This window comes from Galendromus occidentalis, unplaced genomic scaffold (genome assembly GCF_000255335.2).
Source record: "Galendromus occidentalis unplaced genomic scaffold, Mocc_1.1 scf7180000077501, whole genome shotgun sequence".
Classification (NCBI taxonomy): Eukaryota; Metazoa; Arthropoda; class Arachnida; order Mesostigmata; family Phytoseiidae; genus Galendromus; species Galendromus occidentalis.
In genome coordinates this window covers 941,602-967,542 of record NW_003805489.1, presented here as the reverse complement: position 1 = coordinate 967,542, position 25,941 = coordinate 941,602, and the positions used below count along the sequence as shown (strand labels likewise).

At 51.9% G+C, this 25,941-nt stretch overlaps 2 protein-coding genes across 2 annotated transcripts; one reads left to right on the top strand and one right to left on the bottom strand.

Annotated features, from left to right (window-relative positions):
* Nucleotides 1-348: 348 nt before the first annotated feature.
* On the bottom strand, nt 349-3,376 carry LOC100902852 (ornithine decarboxylase). Its single transcript, XM_003746725.2, has 9 exons — nt 3,122-3,376; nt 2,884-3,021; nt 2,580-2,756; nt 2,404-2,481; nt 2,170-2,312; nt 1,820-2,012; nt 1,366-1,596; nt 1,132-1,226; nt 349-1,016 (listed from the first exon to the last, which is right to left on the bottom strand). Exons 1-9 carry the CDS (start codon nt 3,245-3,247, stop codon nt 890-892), a joined length of 1,308 nt encoding a protein of 435 aa, XP_003746773.1. The 5' UTR covers nt 3,248-3,376; the 3' UTR covers nt 349-889.
* Nucleotides 3,377-17,588: 14,212 nt separating this feature from the next.
* LOC100897458 (solute carrier family 25 member 35-like) lies at nt 17,589-25,705 on the top strand. Its single transcript, XM_003746772.2, has 5 exons — nt 17,589-18,113; nt 22,032-22,316; nt 24,894-25,063; nt 25,178-25,317; nt 25,515-25,705. Exons 1-5 carry the CDS (start codon nt 17,955-17,957, stop codon nt 25,703-25,705), a joined length of 945 nt encoding a protein of 314 aa, XP_003746820.1. The 5' UTR covers nt 17,589-17,954.
* Nucleotides 25,706-25,941: the final 236 nt, after the last annotated feature.

The following is a 25,941-nucleotide window of genomic DNA, read 5'->3' as shown; positions in this document are numbered from 1 at the left end:
CGACTGCGACTGCTCGTCGAACGAGGGCCGGGGAAGAGTGCAAGCCAAGCGGAAGACTTCGACTTTCGATGCAGTCTTCGAAATGCACTCACGGCTCAGAGCGTTCATTCATGGAATGCGATCCAATCGTTTCAAAAATCGTCAGCGGAAAATCGCGAATGTATGTATGTACTAGTCTGGTGGATCCCCAAACGTTCGGCTCGCCTCGCGTTCGGCTCGCCCGGCTTTGGATCGAGGCCAATCGCTCTAAATCCGAGGGAGCTCGTTCGTCGTCCTGTCGATTCTCTAGATATCAGAATCGATTGTCAAATCGGCGTTCCCATCGAACGAAGGAGATCTGAATATTTCTTTCCCACGTGCTTATCAATTTATTGCGGAAACATGTACATCAAAATACCCACAGTCCATCCCGATTCCAAGCCATCACCCACTGGCCTTGGAGCTTTTCTATACAAAAACGAGGATCGGTTCCGTTTCACGAGTTGTGTCTCTACATTCGGTCTAAATATAGAATAAGGTCTTTATCGTTGACTCATCTCGAGAGACACGAACGCTTACAACGTTAGACGGGCTCGAAGTTGAGTGTGCGGCGCGGCGCACGAATCGAGCTGCGAATGCTTTCTTCGAGGATTAGTGCTCTCTCGTGAACCATCGACCTTTTCGGAGAGCCCTCACCGCCTCCAAATATTCCCTTAGCATCCATCGAAGCGTCACGGGAACCGGGAGGTAAAATGCAAAATTCCCCAGAGCACTTTGAAGAGATCCTTATCTCATCCAGAATCCATCACGACATCCCGGAGCTATACCCTGTGCGAACTCCCCGCTTGCGCGAAGCGAATTTCGTCGGTGGATTTATCTTAATCGAAACGGGTAGCTAAGATCGATCACTTCAGGCAGCTTGGCGCAAGCCACGCGCTTGGCTACTGAGAGAGAAGTGCCGGTGAACATGAGCAACATCTTCCTCATCATTGAAGACCTTCATCGCATTGAAAACTTCCGCGATTTCAGGACGTGCCCTGGAATAGCATAGACAGCGTTTTAAAGCGTGCTGTCAGGAAGGATGTTGAAAGGTATGGCGCTTTGGAGCTGATCCGTTCCATCTCCGCTCACCAGATGACTCGGAAAACTCACATATAGTATTTGTCGGGGGCCTCCATCCCGTTGAAGGGAGTCTCGAGGGTTGTTGAGTACGCGCCGAGGGAGTCGAACATGAGCCAATCGCCAACCTGCGAGAATTATCCGAATCTTAGACGGAGTTCCGGGGTGTGATAAATTCCAATAGAAAGCCTTTCGTCTACTTAGAGTATCTATATCGATTATTTCCACAAGCAGCCGATATCGAGCATAGCCGTTGTAGACACCCACCTCGAGCTCAGGGAGAAGGCACGATTGCTTAATTTTGTCGACGCCGTCGCAGGTGTTCCCCCAGATGACGGTTTCGCAAAGCTCACCCGAAACCTTGTCATCCTCGAGGCAGAGAGGGGAAACGCAGGCGTCGGTGAAGAACGAGATGTTGAAGGATTTGTAAACCGAATCATTCACGTAGTATTGTATGACCGTTTTGTTGGGCGACTCCTTCTCCATGGGTTGCGATACCTGTTCGAGAAAGAGAGGGCGATGAAGAGAAATTATTATTAGCGATAGAGGGTCGTGTGGCCAGAAACAAAGCCGACGATGGTCGTATATCCGAACGCTTGTTTTCCTCCTCTAAGTGCGAACAAACAGAGAGACCCACGGAGAGTGGGGACTCTATGAGCTTGGGGATGGCCATTGTGGGGATCAAGTCGTGAGACTCGGTATAATCTGATTATGTTCTTACTTTCTTGCCGATGATCCTGGCGCAGAGCGAGAACGCCGACGAAACGAAGAATGTTCCCGGCTCAGAGATAATTTCGAAGCCCGCTCCTTTCGGGAAGTTTGTCTCGAGCGCTGCGTTGATAGCGTTCGATGTTTTCTCGAAAATGGGTTCGAATCCGTGGTATCCAGGGTAGCCGCCTCCGATGTCGAGGAATCTAGAATAGCGCAAGGGGTTCGGTCAGATCCCTGGTCAACCCCAAGCCTTAGTTATCCTCCGACTCGTTCCCAGCATATGACACTGAGTGGATCGGTCAGGGATCCTGAGCAACGTGATCGATCAATTATCTAGGAGCGGATCGAGTTGGAACTCACTTCATGCTGAATCCGATCTTTTCCCCCTGATCGCAAACCCGTCGCGCAAAATTCAGAGCGTTCGCGTAGGCGTAAGGGGACTGGTTGTTGCATCCGACATGGAAACTGACTCCAACGACCTCCAGTCCGAGCCTCCGCGCCTCCTGCGTGGAGGAGCGTGTGGTTTAGGAAGGACTCGAGAATAGACTTGGATTTTCATGAGCTTCGAACGAGCATATCAGTCATCCTCATTACCTGGAGACATCGGAGGCAGTCTTCTTCCGCGGCGCCAAACTTGAGAGAAAGTTTGAAAGTGCTGTCGCTGTCGTCCACCTGCGTCGCAAACTCATATTTAGAGCGGCGAACAAGCGGAACGACCGCTTCTCTCGTGTGGACGGAATCGATAACTGAGCGAAAGCAACAGGACTCACTTTGAGACGGAGAACGCATTGAGCCTCGGGATATATGTCGGCGATCTTCTGCAGCTCTTCGACGCAATCAAAAGTCATTTTGCGGACACCTCGAGTTTTCGCATACTTGAGATACGAGGGCGCCTTGATCGGATGAGCATAAATTATCCGACTCGGTGCAACGCCCAGAGACAGAACCTGATGGATTTCGCAAAAGTCTTCAATTCTGACCAATCTGCTCCAATGAGCAATCTTGGAATCGTTCTCCACAGAGTGACTATTCTCAACAAGACACAAAATGCCGTCCTCAAATCGACCGACTCACCTTACTGATCTCTGCCTTCGAAGCACAGTCGAAGTTGACTCCCAAATTCGCGAGCACAGAAAGCACAGCCAGATCATCGTTGCACTTCACCGCATAGAATGGAGTGACACGGGGGCAGCTCCGTCGCCATAAATCGACCTGTTGCACGTACAACGATTTGTATCGAATCGTTTCTTCGAGGCAAGATCGATCGCAAGCTCGAGGTAAGTCAATTAGGCGAGTATGCCGCCAATCTCACCTTGTATTTGATGTCATTGAGGTTCACGATGTAGAATCCCCTGTCGAGGGTCAAGTCGCGCTCAAGATGCAGCTGGTGAGCGTAGTCGCGCTCACTCATCTCTGAGGTGCAGAGCCGAATGGACATCGTGAGGAGTTCGTGAGCGATCACAGTATTTGATGCGAGGGATATCCGAGCAGCGCCGAGAGAATATTCTGCAGTTTCGGAACGTGGGTACTTTTGGAGCTCGAGTTCTCTTTGGAAGGAGCTGTTCAAGTGTGGAAATCGAACCTACTGACAGCGTGCTTATATAGTCGGTGCAGCATATTGTAAACGCGGCCGTAAAACGATAATGAGGGGTCGATCTGTACTGCTCCCGCGTTGACATCATCGTAATTGCACAATATGTAAAACATCTCACCGCTCTGACGTTACATGATGTTTTCCAAGTTGACGGAAAATGCTTGTGATTTTTCTCCGCGTTCCAGCATCTTCCGCTCGCGATGGAAAATCAATTATCTCAGTGAGCCACGAGCTTTTCGAGCGCGAGATCCATCCTCGCAAGGGGTATCCGCTGGAAAATTCACTGACGAGCCAATCACGAAAATCTCCGTGAACGAACTTTTCCTCGGTCTGAAGAATGTAATGTTGAGTTCGCTTTCGCGGCTGCTTTGGTCTGATAGTCAAACTTTTCGACTTAGACTTGCAATACCGGTCCGATTTCGGTCTCCGGCCGTCGAAGTTCCAGCAGATCACACCTGTCTGTAGGCTGAGCACCTCGAGCACTCGATACTGCTTCTCTTGGATGGAGGTGACTCGATCTGGCCGAGCCATTTTCCGCTCCTTCCAATAATTTCTTGGAAAATCGGGAGACGCCACGAAGTTCCCGACTAGCGGATTCGGCGAATTAGAGAAGCTCAGGTCTTCGCCGCTCCACGGGGGATGTTGCCGAACTTCACAAAAGACCGACACGAATGGCCTCTTTGAGAGCGCCTGCTGTGACCTCGCGCGAACCCGTATATTCCGATTCCTTTTTCTCGGAGAACTGTGATTGGGGGTTTCTCTGCGAGCGCGCCGAACGAGCTCTTGCGGCTCCGGAGGCATGGAATCAGGGCTCATTCGGAACAGCATGGGAGCAATTTCGATTTGAAATGAAGGGCGAGAGCATCCGAGGCTCTTCGACCTCGATCATTGATATTGAATAGCTGTCTCCGAAAGCGCTTCCCATTCAAGAGAGAGCGTTCCTAACTTTCTGATTCATTCATCGCTTCTGTTCGTTTGCGAAATAGGTTCGTCCTCTTGATTTCGAGTTCTCGGCCCTCTACGCTTCATTCCGAAAATCATCGAGGCTAGATCGACTTTCCTCATTGTCGCCGCAGTTTTTCCCGAAAATTATTCGCTCGGATGTCACGATTGCAAAGTAGGTTCCAGCGCTTGCAGGAGCGAGGTATTCCGAACGGATTCCACTGGCCCTTAGCCCCCTTCCCCCTCTCTCATGGGGGAGCTACAACTCGTGCGAATTTCGAGACGCGAGTCCTGTACTCGATTCTAGGACACGGAACTTGCGGAGCTGAGCAGTTCTTCATTACTAGAAACCCGCGCTTGCGTAGCTTTGGCTCTTCCTGTGTGCCTCGCTTGCGGAGGGCACTCCATGGCGCGGCGGATACTGGCGAATCCCGCCAAACTTTTGACATCTCACGCTGTCAGGTGCTTTGCAGAATCTTTTTTTCGTTGACCGTCATCGTTCTGGCAGAAACCCCATCAACTCTGGGTGTAAATGTTTACTGCATATGAACCGGATACACGATGTCAACTTCCAAAGGCCGTTCGCTGACGAAAGTTCTCAAAAGGCGTCTGGCGTCTTGCAGAATTATCGAGAACGGTCGGCTGTCTCACTCCTTGTACCCCCTTTCTCGCCTCGCTTTCGGCCGTGGGAGCACGTGCGACAGAATGTTCCTCTGCCGATTTGTCAACAGTCTCGCGCAGAAGTTTCGCTGGCGAATTCGGAAGCTCCTCACCGAAAGTCACGAGAGCTTATCATGCGGAACATCCTATCGCGAGATGACTATCGGACACAGATAGGTGAGAAATCGTTGCTATACCTTTGATCCCAGGGGTAATAAAGCGATTAGAACGAAAATCACAATGAGCTTTGGCGACTCACGGCGCCATGAGACGCCATTCCGCCGCCACTACGACCCGATCGCATATCGTACTACGGCATCTCCGCATCGAAGGGTCTGTCGGGTCATGGGAAACTTTATCCCAGACTCATCGCTCGTCAACGTTCCGTGTTTTCAGGCTGTCGGTAGCCAGGATTCGGGCGCGTTCCCCTTCTCCAACTCCCCGACTCGGAATTCGCAATCAGAAGCTGATGCCGTAACCAGAATGGAATTTTTCCTTTCTGGGAATACGGAGTTCCTCATGCTCGTTTCTGGGCATCGACTGAAGATTCTGTTGCCGTCTCTCTCTCTCTCTCCGGTCCGACATCCGACCGACCTCTGCGAATGCCCGTAGGAAAACACAAGGAGGCCAATGGAAGATTCTTGTTTACCATCGGGGAAGATTGTTATCGTGCTGAGCATATGGCGTCATGTTATCCTTTTTCGGACCAGCGATCCAACGCCTAATTGCGTACGTCGTGTCAGCACACAGCAACCTTATCCTGATTTGTCTACCCATTCCGGCTGTCAGGCTCAGGATTCAGCAGAAATAGGGGGAGAAATGCTCTCCGAATACGGTGACTGTTTTCGGGCTCGACTACGGAATCGACGCGTATAATAATAGATCCGTGTTGCGCTTATTGATTCGAAATCGTTCATGGCTCCGGAAATTCTCGAAGATCGATGTCCGACCGAGATCTCTAAAGATTCTCAACTCTACGAACGACTGTGTGTTTCGCTTCCTGAGATCAGTGAAGAGAGGGAGGTTTCGACCAAGCTCCGTAGTGAAACGAAATGATCATGGCGATGTGACAATGATCACGGATCAGCATCTGTGAATAATTTTGCTAGCAAATAGAAATGCAGCTGAAAGCATTCCCTCTCCGTGGACCATGACGGCAGAGATCCGCGTCTAGAGACGTGCAACGACAGTTTTGACTAATGCCGGGCTTTGCGTGCTCCGCTCTGGGAACCCAGCCGCTTCGTTGACGATTGTTATTAAAACTTGCTAACGGCTTGAGCAACAGGGCGTAGTGCTCACTGTACGAACTTGACGGAAGACTAAGTTTGACTCGCGAAAGTCATAACGCTAACGCTCGTGGATTGCTCCAGCCCTGCATTTCAGAATTCTGGAGACCACTTCCGCATCAGGTCTCGCAGGGAGCTCGGAATCAGCAGCGACCCGTCGGCCGCTCACAGGAAGTCTTGGCTCCAATGACAGCTTCGTTAAATGTTCACTGGGCTGGTTCTCGATCGAAGCGAAACTTTTTTCAGAGAATGTTCGCTGTTGTCACTCACGGTGCCCCGACGGGAAAACCTATCGACGAAATTAGATTAGCGAAGCATAGTCCAGCAAAAACTTTGGAATACACGCTCCGAACGCTCCACTCAACGTTGCACCATACTACGTTCGGGCGGGGAGTGCGAAGACAACCGTTGACACGACGGTTTTCTTCTGAGGCTTCCCAGGGTTTCCTCCGAGGGGGGGCAGCCGTTTCGCAACTATCCCGGTCTCGAAATGCGGAAGCGAAACGTGCGATCGTGGCATGGCGAGAAATGAGCTTTGCGACGGAGCGTGCCAATGCTGCGGCGACGGCGCCACAGCGAGTGTGCCCCTTTGGAAAATTACGAAATTTTATTTATACGCTAGTACGCATACGTTTCCGATCACTCTCTGCAAATGTATCGATTCCGGGTTTGGGATGATCGCCGGAAAAAGCGAGCGATAGCGTGTTTTTGGCAATCCTAGCCGTTATATGTCATGAATATTCACTGCAGGTCTATAATGCAGTATCGCGATGCTAATAATGACCCCGCCAATGAGTTTTCTACGCCATTAGAAATCGCGTAGAGCAGTGAGCACCGGAACTCTCGAGGTCCGAACGTTTCCAAGAAAGCGGTTCCGATAATGTCTCGGTGCCCAAACCTGTTGTGCCAAAACCGAGATTGTGTACCGGTAGAGGATTGACGGAGCATCGGCTTCAAGGATCGGGAGGATCTGGTTTGAAAGAACAGCCCGATCGCGAACCAAGCGTGATATTCCAAAGGATTAGGAGTCAATCGAGTCCTCGCCGCGTCGACCCCTATGGGATTCGGGACGTGTACTCGGTCCGGTGCAGGGCGCGTGTCTGCACGTCGGTCGCCGGCGAGATCATTTAATTTGCCGTCGAGTAGCAAACCACGCGTTCACAGCCCTGTGAACACGAGCAAGCATGTTGGTGGTTCTGATCGTGTTCGCGGCGGCGCACGCGGTCATCCGACGGAATTCCGCATTCGGGCCGCCATTGGGCGCAGGTAGGAACGTATGGAGCCAACACAGTCCGCTGGAGGTCACAAAAACGCTAAACGACCGCTGGATAGCGAGATAAGTGGTATGATGTACACGGGAGCTCCCACAAACAAACTACCGCGAAGAACAGAGGCAGCTAGCTCGACCGTTGCCAGTTGTAGCCATTAACGGAAAAAAGAAGAGGCTAAAAAAGGCAATCCAGATCCACAGACGAGCACATGAACACAAGTGGGCGGCTCTCAGTTTCAGGACAGCCATTGGAAGGAGGAAGGAATAAGAGCGCAGCCCAGAGAAGGTGGGAGTAGTTTTCTTCTTTTGCCAAAGTTCTACGCAGTGAAGCGAGAGTGCTGTGTGTACGCTCCGAGCAATACATAGAGTTGTCTCATCCGAAGCGTTGCGTCATGGGTAAAGGAACAAAGGTATTTGAGTTTCCAGAGCGGTCGCTGTTGCTCTTTGGACCTCTCGAGCGAGATGTTCCCGACCTTCTGAGAGGATTCAGGCTACGGGATGAACTTTCGAACGCAATGTGGAGAGCTCGAGATTTCTTCAATGATCCGAGCGATTGATGATATTATTGAGCGAAATTCCTCATGAATCATATGGACTGTTCTTTACGTCCAGGTGAGAGGGGTGATCTGAAGCGGGACACGGATGTAAACGACCGACGACGAACTTTTTCGGAACAACTGAGTAAGTCGTTCGCTTTCAAGAAAAGGTGCAGGAACACTCTGCCTTGGTCTCGGGGCCAGATCCCGCTTCACGAATGTCCCTGACGAGAACCATCCGTCTCATCCGTCATTGTTGTTGTGAAGGAGGTCATCAAGGACGACAAGCGATGCCGATTCCGAACGTGCCCGGAATTCCGAAACGATTCTGCGGAGAAAGGACACAATTCTCATCAGACGCGATTATAAGCTTTCTCGGCGATGCAACCTCACGAATTTCGAATGCTGGAGTTTGAGAAGAAATTGGTCGCAAGGCGGCTCTCATGGACGGTGCCTCGACACCAGGTCCACTACAGGGAGCATTCAGCCCATGAGCGTGTCTGAGAATACGGGGACACGACGAACTTCACATCGATTCGAGAATCAGAGGCTTTCGCTTCGAGAAATTATTGTCCGATGAGGATCAAGGACCTCCATCAAGGTGGAATGATCTCGCGGTCAGGCGACAAGTATTTTCGAGACCCGTGCCTGAGGCAATCCTCAATGAAACGCTGCAATCGGAGCCAACGTTGCGCTGCCGAGAGGGAGGAGCTCGAAATACATGAGGAGACTTCGGTGAAAGCGACAGATCAGAGAGAGCTCGGAATCCACTGCCCCTGGGCGCTCGGAATGCACCGCTTCGGCCGTGATGGAGCTCGACGTCCGTTGCTGAAGAATGGGTATCAGATGGCCGCATCCTCTCTCATCCCTGAACCAGGTGGGGCGCGCATAAGTCCACCAAAAAAAAACGTACTCTCTGTATCTCACGTACGAGAGGGGAGCTTTGAGGGTTCGTGGAACTACGTCCACAAGCGAAATGTGACATTCGGAAAGACACGTCACTCACCAACTCCTCCCTGCTGCCCTTGTTACGTTTCCTCCTGACTCGGGAACCTGACACAGCCCACGCCCCACGTCGGGGCAGAGATTGGCCGCCGGTGTGCTTGAATTCCCCGTGAGGTGTTTCTGGGCTGAGTCGTCATGAGGATGTGCGAAGATATCTCCTGACATTGTGGAATAGCCCTGAGGACTAGCGAAACCACCAGATATGTTCGGGGGTTGGCTTTAGGAGGAGTTTCGTGCAGTGTATCCTCGGTGACAGATAAGATTGTACGTGAGTTAACTTCCACCGTGATGTGGCCGGCAGCGGTAACTCCACGCGACCAATCCGGGCTCGCGACACCGCGAGCGCGGAGGGAAGATCAATTAATCTCACCCGCGAGCCCACGGTTCGAAGCCCTATCGTTTGAAAACTCTATTTCGATTATTCCCCTATATACTCACTCGATCTGCTTACAGCTTTTTGACAACCGAAGATGTTGAGAAATACGGAGATAGAATTCGGATAGAGTTCCGAGGTCCGATATCTCTCCAGGTGCCCCGCCGATATCGGATCGTCTTTTGGAGAAAAATAGCGGCGGTAGAATGCGGGCAGCCGGGCCGCTGGTGTGGAATCTTTCTTTTTTTCGAACCTTCGCGTTGTTCGAGGATCTGGAAGTGAACCGAGCGAAAAAGATTTTTTATCAGTCGAGATTCCGCTCCACAGTCCGACGGACAGGCGGCATTGCTCCCTCGGTCAGATCGCTGAGCACAATCAACTTTTCATGGCTCTCTCCGCTTGCGTTTTCCTTTAATGCAGAACACGTACGAGGAAGCGGTGGAGACGCTTGCTGCGCCATGCTGGCGAGCCGCTTTAAAATCATGCAACCACTAACGGAGACTTTTTCCAGTTGCTCTGAAGGAGGAGAGAACGTACGTAAACGTACGTCAGGCGCGGCAACTTTTTCATCTGCTCCCTGGTCTCGCAGTCCCAACCGAGCGACCACTCGCAGCCTCGGGGACTCACGGTCTCGTCAGCCGCCTTCCCGGTGACCGAGGTGGCTGTGACGTTACGCCAAGTTGCGTCCGAGACGTCTCGCAAGAAGAGTTTTGTTTGCCCGAGTTTACGTCTGACACATTTGAATACGCCCTTCTTCTCTTGACTTTCGTTTTCTCCCGCTCCGCTGCTTTCCACTCATTCGAGCAGATGGAATCCTCTCGGAACTGGTTGCGGGTCGTTCCCTTCGACACCTAAATCCGTCGGAGCATCGAGGTACGACAGAAAAAAAAATCCCCAACATTCTCAGAGATCGGAAGTGATCGCACGCATTCGTGGAGGACTTTCCGGAACGTGCACATACTGTGCGGATGCCATTCAAGGACCTGGAACGCAATCATGGGGGTTTCCAGGTCTTTAGAGAAGGAAGCAGTCGTTCTAACTCTCGGGGAATAAGCAGAAGAGTCTCGGCAGGGAAACCTTGAGCGGAAGAAACATTTGCTTGATACGAGCTCAACACGCATCCGCCTCACTGAGAAGGAAACGTCTGAAACGTTCAATGTCGGCGTAGCCCTTCTCGAATGAGAGCTGGGGAAATGCATGCGGCCTCCGCGGGTGGGCCAAGAGTTTCTCATTGTTCTCCAAGTCTCTGGAGCAGCTGCTCTCGAGGGAGCGCTCTCTCACCAAGATCAGCGTCAGGAACACCTCCGGACAAAGGTTCGGAACAATCGACTTCATTATTTCCTTGCCCTGAACGACGCTTAGCAACAGGGATATAACGAGAAACTGGACAATTTTGGAGATTACAGAAATCCGCGGAATCTGCGAGAGAATCCGCGGTGGATTCTCTATCTGAACTGATATCCTCCAAGAATGCGTGCGATCACTGCCGTCTGATATCCCGCTGCGCCGTTTATCCTTGGAACTCGAGATCTCTTGACAACGCTAACGGATCCCTATGAGGTGCCGGCAAAGTGCTCTATCGAGTTCCCAGAAGCCCGACAGGCGTCTCCACGTCGTTGATGAAGAGCGTTAACAGCTCAAATATGCTGATTTGCTTTTGAGTTCTGCAGTGGCCAATCCTCGCCGTTGCTGTAATGGTCGGTGACGCGGAACAGCTGACGAGGATGGGAACTCCTTCGGCCGTACCAACCCCGACGGCTCCATCATCAACGCCGGCAGCATCAACAGCGTCTTGACTCTCCTTTATTAATGCAAGCCTTAGATTCAATCGACGCGCCACGTTTTTGGGCATGATCTCATACCGGTTATCAGGCCGACCGGCCCACGCGCGGGCGGACAATCAGTGCAACACGCACAAATGTATCGGAGCGCGTCTATATATAAATACGTATTTTTCTTCTTATACGAGGTCGGTACCAGATGGCGGCTGGATCAATGCGGTAAGGGGAGAAGTGGAAAGTTCCCTCGGCTAGTGGAACCGGTAGTGAGATTAAACGATGCCGAGAGTTCCCCATCGGATCGTCTCCCGCCTGTGATCGGGTCCCAACCACGGGCTTGAACTTTCTCAGTTTCTCCTCCCTTCAACGTTATCTGACAACACCGCATTCCTGACAGGGCGAAGGAAACCGAATCTAAATCACGGGAGGCATGAGAGTCCGCGTGCACTTAAAAACCACCGCCCATCGCTCAAACTTGTCCTTTCTGGGAAAGGGGAGCCACGAGAGACAGGAGTGGGGGAACTCTCTCGGAGCGAGACTCGAGTTAGTGAGTTAGGTTCGCTGCGACAATTTGTGCTCCGTTGCAATCTCCAACTCCAACCGCCCGCTCGACGAATCGAGAGCAACTTCTTAGGTTTTTATGTAGGGACCCCACTCGAGATATCGAAGGGAATCATGGGTTTTCCAAGTTGTTGCTCGAGAGAGTCTGCAGAACTGCTCTTAAGCTGCTGAAACTGCGGCGGCGCTGGATTCCCTCCGGTCATTCCTGGGAACGTGCTCCACTAATTTTTCATGAGATCGTTCCTCTCTACCCCGAGACATTCAAAGCGCGCTTGCTGATTACACGGGTTTCGATTGAAGGACATCCCGTTACGGAGGTCTTCCAGGAGCGATCGAGGATCGCGGTCGAATGTGGAGCTGTTGCTGTTCCCGCGAAGCAGCCAAGAGCCGACCCCGCGGTCAAGGGCAGCAATCATTAGTCTGGACGGGTCCGCGGAAGCCGGCCCTGGTCGGGCTCGCTTTACTCCACGACGGGAAGCGTTGCCCCGCTGATTCATTCAGAGCAGAGCAATTTTTTCAATTTGCTTGATGGTGCGGGCTCTCCGGATCTGTCTGACGCCCCTTTTACGGGGCGTCCTACACGGCCGAGCGGAGGATCTTCGATATCGTACTCCATTACAGTTTTAGACAGCACTTCATCGATTACAAGTTTTCCGAGGGGGGCAAATTAATACAGAATGAATCTGTGACCCCCAAGTGAGTCGCACGAGTTTTCACGAAGAAACTTGTGGGAAGCTAGACACACTTGCGCTTCGAAGGGATAAGCCGCATGCCCGGCAGCAGGGGATGCGGGAAAAACCCATACGTCCGAGCGGAGGTGCGTGTAGAGACTTTTCCCGAACGACTCAGAGGTCCGAAGCGAGGAGAGATCCCACGGTGGGACCGGAACGAGGATCTCTTTCTCATCGGATCTGGGCCTTCATCGAGGAACCTGATTGAGATCAAAGTCCTTTTTCTGGACGTTGTTCCTCCGAACCCTGTATCGATCGCACGCAACTCTCTCGGCATCTGCCCGATTTCGGTAGACAAAACGGGGAATGCCAGCCTCGACCTCCGCTCCCCGGAAGGAGAAAATGGCTATCCTTCAAAACCCGACTGAAATACCACCTCCCAAAATGAGTCAAGTTTGGAAGCAAGGTTCGCTTACAATCGTCTCCACCTGCCGTTCTCCTCATCAGGTCGACTTCTGAATTCGTGTTCTCCGATATCGAATCAAGGAAGCATCTCTCGCGACCGGATATCCTCCGAGCGTGATGAAAGATACATAAATACTTCTCCGTGGATCACTGGTTTTATGTTGGATACTTTTCCTTTATTAGCTCAACCTCCGGCGATTTCTGTCGGAGGGGAGGGGGGGGGGGGGGAGGCGCGACTCGAAAATTGCCCAAACCTGGGGAGGACGAGATTCGCGTCCCGATGACGACAGTTTCCCCTCTCCTCCAAGACGGCGAGATCCATCGACGGATGAGTCAGATGACGGATATACAGGTTTCGAGCTTGAAGAGCTGAACAGATGGACTCGGGAGACGGTTTCTGACAGAAGGTGGACTACCTCAGCGAGAGATCCCAGCTCAAAGATGAAAGCCATTCGGTCGATCACTCAGTCAATGGGGGATAGGGTCGTCCATCACGGGCTCTGTGGAATTCGAGAGGAGATGGAACGCGGATCCACAGGAGCTCGATGGGTTTCGGCACAATCATTCCGTGGTATATCCACATATGGCTGAAGGTAGTGATCGCTCAACGAGTCTCGGTCAGTCATTGAATGCCACCTCTCCTGCCTGAGACTCCGGCCTCGCTGCGCTGTGATGGCGGAAATCCGGCCGATTCGGAAGCCGGAGTGACTGCTACAAGAATTCGCGTCACTCGGGGCTCCGAATCTTTGATCTCTGCGAATAATTTGAATATTTGAGTCGAGCTTGAGAGGCCGGGCCACCTCAATGTGACTTTCAGATGCATACCAGATTTGAAGTCAGCCGATCGTGTTCGGAGCAGATCGCGGGAGGGGTTCTCCGTCGCGAACAATTTGAGCGTCAAATCGACCGTTTCGGGCTCGCGGTCGAGACAGCCTTCGAACGAGACAAGGTCGGAAGAGTTGGAGGATACAAGGATCGTGCATATAGCGAGGAACTTGAGGGATCCCAGTCCGCCCTGTTGCGATCTGGTCGAAATCACTCATTGAGGGTGACAGCTGGTAGTTCAAGGTGGTTGCTAGAGGAATTCATTCTAATTGATAATGCTGGACTCATTAGGACTTCGACCAATCTCTCGAGACGGTCTCTGAACCTCCGACGGAAGGATCGTTGAATCGGCGAGGTGTCTGAGGGTCTTTGTCCAGGGGTGTCGAGTCTCGCAGCAGACGATTGCTATTGACGCTTCATACGTCTACGGGACTCGATATACATCGATCAAACCATTGTACGAAGCGAACGAGACGAATCTGAAGTTCAAGAGAAACCTTCGGGGGATACAAACTTCGATAAATCCATTCTGACTTTCTCCAATACGAGCATTGTATCGAGTGAATCTCAGCTCGGATTGCGGATCGGGAGTCTCAGTGGAATGGGAACCAGAGCGACCGGCTCGAGCGAGTCTCCAGCATATGAGTTCAGCCTATAGCTCCAGGCAGGCACGTTCCCATGATATGTATTTTTCGGACGAGAGGAAGGCGGCGTGAGGGTCTGGAGGATAGAGGGCTCAAGGGGAGGATGGAGAACAGTGCCCTGGGAAAGCAGGCCTGTGCTCGATTTGACTGCGCGACTCTCTGAACTCATACCTCACTCAGCTAGGGCCCCGATCCTCACTCCTCTGGTGCTGGTCTTTTGGCTCTGGAAAATCCTCGAGTCTTCTCGGAGAGAAAGTCCGATTGGACACGAACTGTCGGGAGGCCCCGGATTTCCCCTGGATGTCAATATTGACTCTCATTGAAACAATCGTCCTCTGATGTCGAAAGCACGAAATTGATTCGCGCTGGCGACCGTGAATGTTCGAAATCGTTCTTGGAGCAGGCGACTCGATGTTGAGCTCCCCCGAATTTCTCTATTCCTTCCTTTTCTAATCTTCGAGTCGGAGAATCGGCGTCTGCCTGTAAGGGGGATAGGTACTCAATGAGATACGGGTGAGTTGTCATCGACCTATTCCTGTCCTTCTGACACGAAACTTATCGCCTTCCTCGACAAGCAAGCGCAAAACTTTCGTGGAGAAATTCCGATGCCAGCTTACGTTTCTGTAGAATCTCCAAACGTCTCTGTTCGTTGTTGTACTAGAAAAACCTTATCTCGAATGCGACAGGCCGGGGCGGCAAGAAGAACTACATGAGTTGCGCGTAAATGAAGAAATCACTCGATAACATCCAGTCCGAACATGTTCTCGGCAGAGCGTGGGGATGTGCTCCGCTCTCTGATGTCGAGCTGATTGTCAATAGCAGTTGGAGGCTCTCAATAGAAGAGCCTCGCTTCCGATAAAGATATTAATACGAACACGTTGACCAGGGCTCTCATGAGAGCTCTGCGTTCGACGTTTGGCTCGGACCGAGCGGCGGGGACCGCTTGTTGCGTTTTTCCCTCTGTTCGAGCAGTGTTATTCAACAGACTGTCGTTGAATGGCGCCGAAGAGCTCGAGAATTAGAAGAGACTCGTACGGCGACCTTGCTCGGAGAAGAGCGTCCTATGACAACACAAACAGATAACTGAGAGCGTCCGATACTATTAGAAATCGATGCGCAATCCGTACCAAGATCTCACGAGAGAGAGATGGGAGTGGGAGAGATAGTTGGCTCGGATTGCTGACTGCCAGGAGGCAGCCGCTCTAGCCGCCGAACTCATCATTCAGGGAACCCGCTGTGAGTACTTCCAAAACCTTCTACTTTTTCATTATGCTGCGAAGATTCAAGCGATCCCCTCATAAATAATCGTTCCGCAACACTTCGGCGATGGAGTTCGAAGCGGAGCCCAATGAGCCACTTCGCGCTCCGTCGTTCCCTTCCGTCCTCCGATTTACGTCCGAGGCAACGTCCGCTAACATTTTTCGAGTGAAATCTGTGATCCCGAAGTATACGCTAATCTGTGAATGAGAACGGAGGTTCAGCAACGCGCTCCGTGATGATTTCGCGATAAACGACGGGACCTCCAGGGAGGCGCAGGGCAACAGAGGCCGCTGCCCGAGCGGAACGGAAACAGAAATGGCTTTGATTCCGTGATTTCTCCGAAACTCATGACACGTGCATTCCAGGAGTGCGGGTCGGCTCCAAGAATGGAAGAAAGCTCGCGTTCTTGAAACACGTCACGGCGATGTAGGTCGCGGATGTTCTCCCTGAAGACCGCCCGCCGGCCTCAAATGAGGCGTGCCGGCTTTGAGTGCGGCCTTTTGACTTGAAGTGGAGCCCTGAATTCAAGCAACGCAGGCAGATCTCTCTGCTTCCGTCGGAATTTCGCAGATTCTGCTGATTATTTCTCTCCACTGTCAAGTGTCACGCGTTAGCGGGTCTCTCGGCGCTCGAGTAGCGTGTGGAGTGGTAGTTCTAGATAGAGGACGAGAGTGACGCAGTGCTCGCGAGGGACAGATCTCCGGGTCGTTGCCCCGATCGAGCTCGAAGATGAGCGATGCGAAATATTCGGATCGCCCAGAGCAGGAGCATTCGGCCGCTGCTTAAACATTATATCAAAAAATCACAACGGAACTACGGGGCACAGCACGATTTCGAAAAAGGCGCGATTTAGAGCCACTCGTGCACGGAAGAACGTGTTTTCGGGAACTGAGTAATTTTCGCGGCATAGTTGTTCGGAGGTTCCCGCGATTTCAGCGCATAAAAAGAACGGCATCGTCATCATTCTAGTGACAAGCTCGAGATCTTCATTTGCAAGTTGCAAGCCGAGAGCGAAACGTGACCTTCTCTAGGAGGGTTTTGTCCTGACCGGTGTCGTTTGAACGTTCGGTAATCAATTCAGATAAGAATCTCTCGTCTAAGCCGATGTCATCCCCTTTTTGTTCCATAGGCCTCGCTGTATTTCCGGACACAAGGAATCGTTAATCAAAAACTCCACGGTCTAGGAGTGCTTGCGAAGCATAAAAACTAATCTTCGACAAGACGTCGGTCGCCTCTTCATTGTCCTTCCCAATCAGCCGCTCGATGATCCCACTGGAGGTAGCTCCCGTTGATGAAGTTTATTACGATGACTATAAAAATTATACCCATAACAATTTTGAGCTCTTTTACATGCGAAGGCGGAGCTTTATTACGAGGAACGATTCTCGAGTTTAGTACTATGCGATACGAACAACGGCCGATCGGGAGGATCCAGCAAGTTTCGAACCCTGGACCTCTGGCTAAGACATCCAAATTATCCTCACGGCGCTTCGCTTGATTCTAATGAGACCCATCGCGAAGCTCGTTTGAATCGATGGACAGCCCTCGCGTTAACGCTAAGAGAGTCTTTGCTAGAGAGCAACTTGTACAAACTGACCATCAGAATCTATCTCCCTCGCGCGAGCTGTAGAAGAGCCGTAGAGAAGGTTTTGTTGTTGACTGGCCTCGAACGATCGTTGAGGAAATGCCACCGGCTTAGCCAGCAGCACAGTTGTCTAAGAGCCGTCCGTCTACACTGGGAAATCAGGCACGCAGGCCGACAAGCAGCGATAGACCGCTAGACTGACTGACTCACTCCGTCGGAGAAGCTCTCCAGTCCAGATGGCCGGCGTGTCGGACCAACAACCGAGCGGTTCTCATTGTGACTGCGAAGTGTCGGGACGTGCTGCCGAAAGTGTTTTGGTGCTTCATTACAGTTCAATTGAGAGTCCCAACGAGCGGTGCGTTCGATTCTTCCTCGATGCTGCAGACTCAGCGGCACTGCCCTCGGAAATATCCCGACAATGATGGTTGTCGACAGATGAAGCGTCGGCGCGGTCTCCAATCCATCCGATGAATTCCCTGGCGCCGCATCGGGGGCCTCAAGTGTCACGTTGAATAGAAGCTCGAACGTCACGTTAAACGGTGCATCGATCGTGTCTCTCTCTCTCTTACCTCGGAACTGGAATTTCAAGCGAGCTCAACCGTTGGGGTTTAATAATTATTCCGAGTGCATCAGAGCCGCTCGGGCCCACTTGGACCCATTGTTCGGCGTGTCAACGACAACAGGAAAGACATGGCCGATATCATTATCGGGTCGTCGGCTTCGATCGTCGCTACGGTCGTCGTGCATCCGATCGACGTCGCCAAAGTCCTCATACAGATGCAGGGCGAGCTCAAACGGCGTGGACAATATATGGTCTATTACAGGAGCGTTCCTCACGCAGTCATTCAGGTGAGCTAAGCGCCCGTTTCCGATTAGCGCGGCAGATGTGTATGCACGCACTCCTACAGGAAGACCGACCTCGAATACATCTTGCCCGTTTCAATAAGCAGAGCCCAAGCATTGATCCCGCCCCGGCTGTCCTCGAATGTTTCTCCGAGCAGCGGAGCTGCGGGGATTTCGACGCTTACAGGAAGTCGAGAAAAATTTCAATCACGACAGTCACGAGCGGAGGTCAATCCAAAACTCCATGGATCCTAGTTTCGCCAAGTGAATATCTGAAGCCGACCTCAACGTTTTCGGTGGAGCTCCCGTGGAACGCTTCCCGTGGTTGTTTTACCCACGTGAGCGATCCCGGTCAAGTCTCCCAAGCCTCTCGATTGAGGACTTCAAGAGCTCCCGGACTCCGTGAAGTGAAATAATCTTCTCTGGGAACCTCGTCGCGAGTGATTGGCTCGGGGGCGTCGTACGGCGTACCTCGGAAGGAGATTCCGGGGGAGTGTATTACGGTCGCGTCTTGCTCGCATCGATTCAGTCTGGCTGAAAGCATCTCCCCACTGGTCCGGCGTATATTGAGCTATTTTAGAAGTGTCAATCTCGAAGATATCCAGCCGTCTCCTCTCCATTCGAGCAGAAAAGAAGGAGAGAGATCAGCAGCACGTATCGGCTGCTTTGTGAAAGATCAACGATGCCTCGTAGCCCGGAAATTCGGCTATATGGAGCATAATATCGAAGCGAGGTCATCCGAGAAAAATGTTCTCATGCAATTCTCATGCCGCGGAGAGCTTCAGGGCAGGAAAGTTCGGGCTTGAAGAACATGCCCGAACACGGTCAGGTGATCCGGGTACCGGCTTTGTCCAAGGTCTGCAGATTGTAGAGGAACCTGAGATTTCGGGGAACAAGGTTCCTCTCATCTGAATGGTAGGAGTTTCTTGTCTTCGGACCCTTTCCGCCCGAGCTAGAGAATTCTATCGACCGGCTCTAAAGGGGAGTAATACTTTTGGGAAACGGGTTCCAGGCGACCGCTGAATATTTGTTCGCTCTGCGCTCGAGAGACGGTTTCGCGGCGTTTATTCGCCGCACTTTCCCAGCGAGCCGTGAATTACCTCGGTTTTAATCTTAAGGGCGCCTCCGCAGCATGAATTCTCGGGAAGAAGCAACAGACGTACGTTCCTCCGCCAAGACCGCGATGGGACGTAATGTTTGTCAGACGCAGTTTCCCACGACGCCGACGCTTCAAGATGAAGAGAACCACTTTTCGAGTGCATCACATTAGACGTTCACCGCCTCGTTCAGGGAGAGGACGGTCGTCTTGAATCATTTGATTTATGATCTAAGCTGTCTGTAACAAGCGTGATAGCAACACCTGAACAACAACACTGCAACGGTACAGGCGCGAGCCTCTCCGGAAACAAATGCAGACAAAGTGTGCTCAATATGCTAAGGAGTACCGCTCCGGCTGACAAACTGCGGGCAGAGCACCTGCCGTCGCTGGAAATAGCTTCGGCGAAGCATTACTCGAAGGCGAAAATTATGGAGTGCCCGACCGTCATACCGTCTGACCGGTCATTCATCAAAATGGCCCCGGGATCCGACCCCGTCCTCTCTCGGTTCTGCCGCTCCCACTCGGCCGTTCACCGGCCTCCAGCGAAAAATCGGGATAATCTGGTCGACTGTTTGTGTGACTCCGCCTGTCGGAGCGGAAGGAAGCGATTTCGGTCAGCTTTTTGACCCGGAACTCGCCGGGAGTCGAGAACAAACAACGACCGCAATAGTGGGCGATCTCGATTTTTTTCATACGGAGAATGAATACGACATGATTCCACGGATCATACACATTTGTCTATCGAATCAAGGCCGAATGGATCGATGGTGAAGCCGAGAAGCCGCTGATACGTCTCGGCAATGATTCGAAATTCCCATCAAACTTACATATATATATATTCCTCTCACTACAGACATATGTAAGGGCAGAGCACTCGCCGGCAGAGTCATTCCTATTGCTCTCGAGCCAGGCGGTCTGTTCCGATCGAGTTAAAAATTCTCGAGGGCCGATCGGGCGGAATGGGGGAAAAAATTTGAATCGGAGTGCGATTTTGATCGTGGATCTGATTTGATGGAGGCTCCTGTTCACTATTTACGATCTCGTTTGCATCAGTGACTGCCGCGATTTATCGGGCTCTATGATCCACCGGTGAAACTCAGCCCGTTCCATAGCTCTCTCTGTCAGATATTCTCCTACTCCTTGATGAGTTCTTCGGTCTCTGGATTCAATGCCGAGTGTCGTAATTCTCATTGAACATTCGGACTCCGAAGCTGACCTGGAGAAGATGATACCCCTCATCCATAAGACGCGCGTGCGCGCAACCTCTGTATCTTGAGAGAATATTCGAGATATCGACTTTTTTTGTCCAATTCACACTGATCGAAGTCGTTCACGCGCCGGCTCCTCTGACGACGCGGGGCGCAATACCGGTCGCGAGGTGAAGCAACCATCTTGCAACTCCACGTGACATTGACGACGACACAGCTGCCGAACTCTCGTTTTAAATTAGCCTCGGATATTTGATCGGAAGAAGTTATCGATGAATTACGGGATTGCAGATGGTCCCTTGAATTAGGCACAATTGATTTGCGCGTTCGAATCTGAGGTTAAATTCACCATCCTGTTTCGATCCAGCTAATCTGCATACTTTCGATGCTGAATTTTCCGCAAAGGCCGTCTTTGTACCTATTCTCGCCCTAAGGTCTCATTCACCGAGCGGAGGTCGAAAGCCGCGGTGAGACAAGTTTGCCTCGAACGCTCACTGGTTGGAATATGCTTGTCGATTCGAGTGAGGGAGATCCTGCGACCGACTTCGGGCGGAACTATTTCTAACTTCATAAAACCGATTAGCTTAGCCCTTCACGGAGATTTCTATCGTTCATAATCACCTTGCGTGACGCGGGGACGGCGACCTTCCGAAATGTGATCTCTCAAGAGTAGAAGCGCCTCAGGTTGGTCTAGTGAGAACGGAAGACCTTGGCAGATGGTCAGATGCCCATCCGACCGCAAGTTTCGAGAGCCAAAACCTCTCGATCCGGATCTCGATGGAGCCGAGGGCTTCCCCTGATGGAAAACGACAAGATTTCCATCTCCTCATTCCCCGAAGTGATCGGCTCCACAGAGTGCCTCCGTCGGATGACCCCCGTCCGACGCGACGGAGTTTCCATACTCACCCACTTCGCCAGGTAGCTGTGGGGATCCCAGCGGGTGATGAATATTGATGAATTTTCCCGCGATGAATTACCCGCCACCGTCAATATTGCAATGGGGCATTCTAGTTCAGCTGCCTGCGGCATTTGCATCCGGCCGGACAACACACTTGGGATCCAGACCGCGATTTTCATCTGAATCGAGCCATCAATGCCGGCTATGAACACAGCGGATTCGCGCGGCATTCCGACTCTGACCGGGGACGGTGCTCGCGACTCAGGTTTTCGAATCGCTGGAACTCGGAAAAAATTCAATCCCACTGCGAGTTTTGGAGGGGCTCGGAGGCGTCATCGATTCGCGTTGCCCAGAGAGCCCATCATACAGACATCGGGGAGTCAATACGCCGCGCCAAGCAAACCGGCACTGAGCTCCTGCCGGAAACATCTGCTATATGCATGCTGCTGTGTAGGAACCATCTGCTAGCTCAATCGGAAGACCTATCGGAGCTCGCGATCGAGCCGCATAGCTCGCTAACTGGCTGCCTCGCAGGCAGACACGATAATCCCAAACAAAAGGTTCCTACTATGGAGTATAGAGGTCCGGGGTTCCTGGACGGCCGGAGGAGACATCCGCGACCAAAGTGACCAAGCATAACCTTCCTCGAGGCCGTCGCGAGGGCTTATTATGTAGAAGAGGTCTTACGCTTGTTCTAACCCATATGACGTCGTCCGCAGGTCGCCAAGTATGACGGAATCCGGGCCGTCTACCGAGGAATAATACCTGCAACGTTCTATCAACTCACATCTCAGGGACTCCGGCTCGGCCTTTTCCAAACGATCGAAGAAAGAGGCCTGACCCTGGACGAGGATATGGAAGCCTCAGTTCCTCTCAGCGCTCTATCCGGAGCCTTCTGCGGAGCGGTGAGCTCCTTCGTCGCCAGCCCGTTGTTCATGGTGAAAAATTACATGATGATCCGATCCTCGAGCGAAATCGCGGTTGGTCATCAGAGGAACTACTCGGTGAGTTTTTTGTCTGATGTACTTCAGTACCTAGAACTCGATCCGAAATTCTCATTGGCGATTTATGGATGGAATTATTATCATGCGCCCAGGAACGGAAAATTTTCCCCAGACAAATCCGAAACCGCCGTCTTTTAGTGAGTCACCTAAAGTAGTAGACTATGTACTTCGGTCATGCGTACGGTAGACGAAGGCTCCTCGCCCAACTGCTCGATGAACGTGGGAAGGGGGAGGGGGACTGGGGGCTCCAATGGAAGCGAGGTCGCTTGCTGGTTGAGTGAGTACCGACCATATTGGCTGACTCCATCCCCCCGTTCCCCCGTCGGTTCGTCCGTCCGTCTGTCTCTGTTCGTTCCTTAAAGAGGAGCTAGACCTTTATTGGATCCGCACATGACGCCCCGGCCCACAAAAACTTTTGCCACACAAAAACCAAGTCAAGAGTTTCCCTACTACTACTGCCGCTGCTCCTTCTAGTAGTATAGTAGTGAGCGGAGTCAACAACAGGGAGACGGTGGACCCTCTCTCCACTCTGAACTCTGAAGGAATGTGTCAGAAGCGTCCCATCGCTTTCCGATCCTGAGCATGCTTCTCGTGTTCGCTCCGGTGCAGAATGAAAAAGTATCGCGCCGTTCTCCTGCCTAGGCCTCGGTTCCATTCCGTCAGGAGACCAAAATAACGAAATCCGGCCGGAGTGACAGGCTCCTCCTCATCTGATGATCTCGCTCCGTGAATCACAGAACCATGATTCTCGATAATTTCGAAGGCGACCGTTCTGTGGCGCTTCCATTCTCACCAGCCAATCAGAAAATCAATCAGCCACTGTAAAGCCGCTGGGAATCTCCGGAGAGCCGGACAATTATCGGAGCTCCATCCGTAGAACGGGGTCCTTCCAGCAATCAGCGGTCTTCGGAGATCGGTCCTCGCTTTGAAGAATTTCCATCTTGCTAGATGGTATGAGGAACCGAGTCGTATTATCGTGAGACTGAGAGCACTTCACGATTCCGGAGTTCTCCTCTGATTATGGAGGAACCATTGACTTTCGGAAGGTAAGAGAAGTCTTCACGGTGACTGATTGCTCGTTGTCGTCGTATCGACGCAGAGTCGAACCGCGGAGAAAGCTCAGTATTTGTTTCGATTCTGTGTTCATTATCCGTTCGAGACACATATCGTTCAAGCACCGCAGCGGGTCGCTCGGAGGTTCGGGTCTCTTCTATCGGGAGTTGCGGTGAAAGCCCGAAAAGAGCACGCAGAAGTGTCAGTTTTTTTGGTCCTGAGCGCTGCCATCGATTTATACTTGGTATATCACGGTAATTGAGATCACGAGCCAAAATGGAGAAGGCGACCGATCAATTTGGAGCGCAGCTCGAGGATGCTCGCGCCATCCTGATAATAGTTCTGGGGATTATATTGGTTAGGACAGTGATTAAGGATATAATGGTTTGAGAAGGAAAAAGAAGACAAAAAAGAGGTATTCTAGCATTAATTCGAATTTCAAGTCAGCCATGTCTGTCAACAACACGCGGAATGCCCCGGTCGTAAGTGCCGCCATTCTTGAGGTCTATTTCCAAATGTTCGGAGGAAAACTTCTGCTGAATCCGCAGTTCGTCCTCTTTCCCGTCCTTACTGGTTGAAATGTGTTCAATGGTGTCTTTGAGCGGCGCTCTGAGCAGCGTCGATCATCGAGTATCGCGTCTGATTGTGAAATAGATGCTGCAGAAATGGAGAGCTTCTCTTGTGACTAAATTCCTCTGCGTGCATCTCTGCATACCCGTTCAGAGCTGACATCGTGTTGAAATCAGAATGGCAGTGACACGGGCCTACAGGGAGTACGCGAGCTGAAGCACCATCAAAATGGAATGTGTTGACGAGAGAGTCAATCATCTTGTCGGCGAAGATCATGGATATCTGCACATCGATATCATCGACGGGAGAGAGATAAGAGATGAATAGACCTTGAAATGAATTTGTACACGGTGGCCATACACGATGGAGCCTTGTTCTCTGGAGGAAGCGCCATCGAGAGGCGTGCATTTCATGAGGTGTATCCTGTTTTTCCTGCCTAATTCCGTGATTCTCGGTCCCCCGTGAGAATGAAGCTGAGGCCTGAGCGAGGGAAGGGCACGATACTCTTCCATTCCATGCCGAGGCGCGCGCTATGCGCATGGTCTTGGTCGGGAAGCGATGGAACAGTTCTGACACTCTCGTTCAAGCTACAAATTACAATCTCTTCTCCTGGAAGCGCATCTTTTTTTCTCTCTTTCTGTTCTCTCTCGGGTTGCTTGCCAGATCAGCGTCGCATGGTTTTTGTGTGGAGTTAATGCCTGTCAAATGCCAGGATAATAATATTGTCCGGGCCCCGAGGTCTCCCATTGACTTTGCGCGTCAGATCCAGCTCATCATACAGTCGACACCACCTGCTGGCAGAGAACTCAGACAGACACCTTAAAAAACACGGTGCCGACCCGACACCCTGCTCTGAAAGGGAAAAAACTCGGTCGGAGGGTCATCGCGCTGAATATCGCGAGCCGAGTTGACGGAGCTTGACGAACTCGATAGAAAGTTTTTTCTTTTTTCCAGAGTATGCTGCACGCACTCAAGGACATTTACTCCACTCATAGACTCCGTACGGGTCTCTGGAGAGGAACTGTCTCCAACATGTTACGGACCGCCGTCGGTTCTTCGCTACAGCTGAGCACTTTCGTCGGCATGAAAAATGTACTTTTTATGTCGGTGGACTACAACGAAAGGTAAATGGAACGGCGATGTGCGTTCAACCGCGGCCGAGTTTTTCCACCTTGTTATATCCACTCGGGACAGACCTCGCTGGGTTTATTACATTCCTGGAATTTCTCTCGCCGAAGGTTCATGCTGATAAACACCTTGCTCGCGGCTCTGGTTTCGTCGCTGATCACCTCGCCGATCGTAGCCTCTCTGGATCTCATTCGCGCCCGCATATACATTCAGCCTCTCAAAGAGAATGGGCGTGGACAATATTACAAAGGTAATTATTATGGATCGCTGTGCTTTCGAGGGGTTCCCGGCTCCTCCAGTGTACCTGCTGGCCCGTCGTCACGGCAAATCCCTGAGCCGAAGTATCTAAAATCCACCTGTGAACCCGCTGAAGGCGGCGCACAGCTCTCCATCCCAGGCTGAGAAGTTTCCGTTTTCTCTTTCGCAACCGCTCACTGTCCGATTCAGGTATCTGGGATTGCGCAAAACAGATCCGAGCAAACGAAGGCTTCGCTGGTTTCTGGAAAGGCAGCACAGGAGCCTTCATGTACGTGCTCCTCACGTCGATGATCACGCTGGTTTCCTGGGACGAGCTGAAGCATGTTCGCCACGAAAGACTCAATTCCCGTGATTACGTGATCGATTTTGGATACCAATGAGGCTGACCGAGTGACTTCGCGGCTGTTCGGCGAACTGAAGATGTGCTGATCCGAGTCGGCACCAATCGTTCGTTCTTTCGCCCGATCGAGGGCCAACCGATGCTCTGCCGCCCGCCCGCGAGCCAGTCCGACTGACTGACGACAGACTCGAGCTGCCGTGCCACCCAACGCCAAGAGTTTTGACGCTGACATCGAGTACGCTTAATCTACGCCGGAGTCCGAGTCAGCTCATTTCT

Bases quoted from the DNA above. Each gene is read 5' to 3' on its own strand.
- LOC100902852 (XM_003746725.2), bottom strand. From the start codon at position 3,247: ATGTCCATTCGGCTCTGCACCTCAGAGATGAGTGAGCGCGACTACGCT. The intron at 2,482-2,579 runs GTGAGTCCTGTT...TTTGCGACGCAG, and splicing joins AATGCGTTCTCCGTCTCAAA to GTGGACGACAGCGACAGCAC. The intron at 1,017-1,131 runs GTGAGTTTTCCG...ATGCTATTCCAG, and splicing joins GCCCCCGACAAATACTATAT to GGCACGTCCTGAAATCGCGG.
- LOC100897458 (XM_003746772.2), top strand. From the start codon at position 17,955: ATGGCCGATATCATTATCGGGTCGTCGGCTTCGATCGTCGCTACGGTC. The intron at 18,114-22,031 runs GTGAGCTAAGCG...CGTCGTCCGCAG, and splicing joins TTCCTCACGCAGTCATTCAG to GTCGCCAAGTATGACGGAAT. The intron at 22,317-24,893 runs GTGAGTTTTTTG...TCTTTTTTCCAG, and splicing joins GTCATCAGAGGAACTACTCG to AGTATGCTGCACGCACTCAA.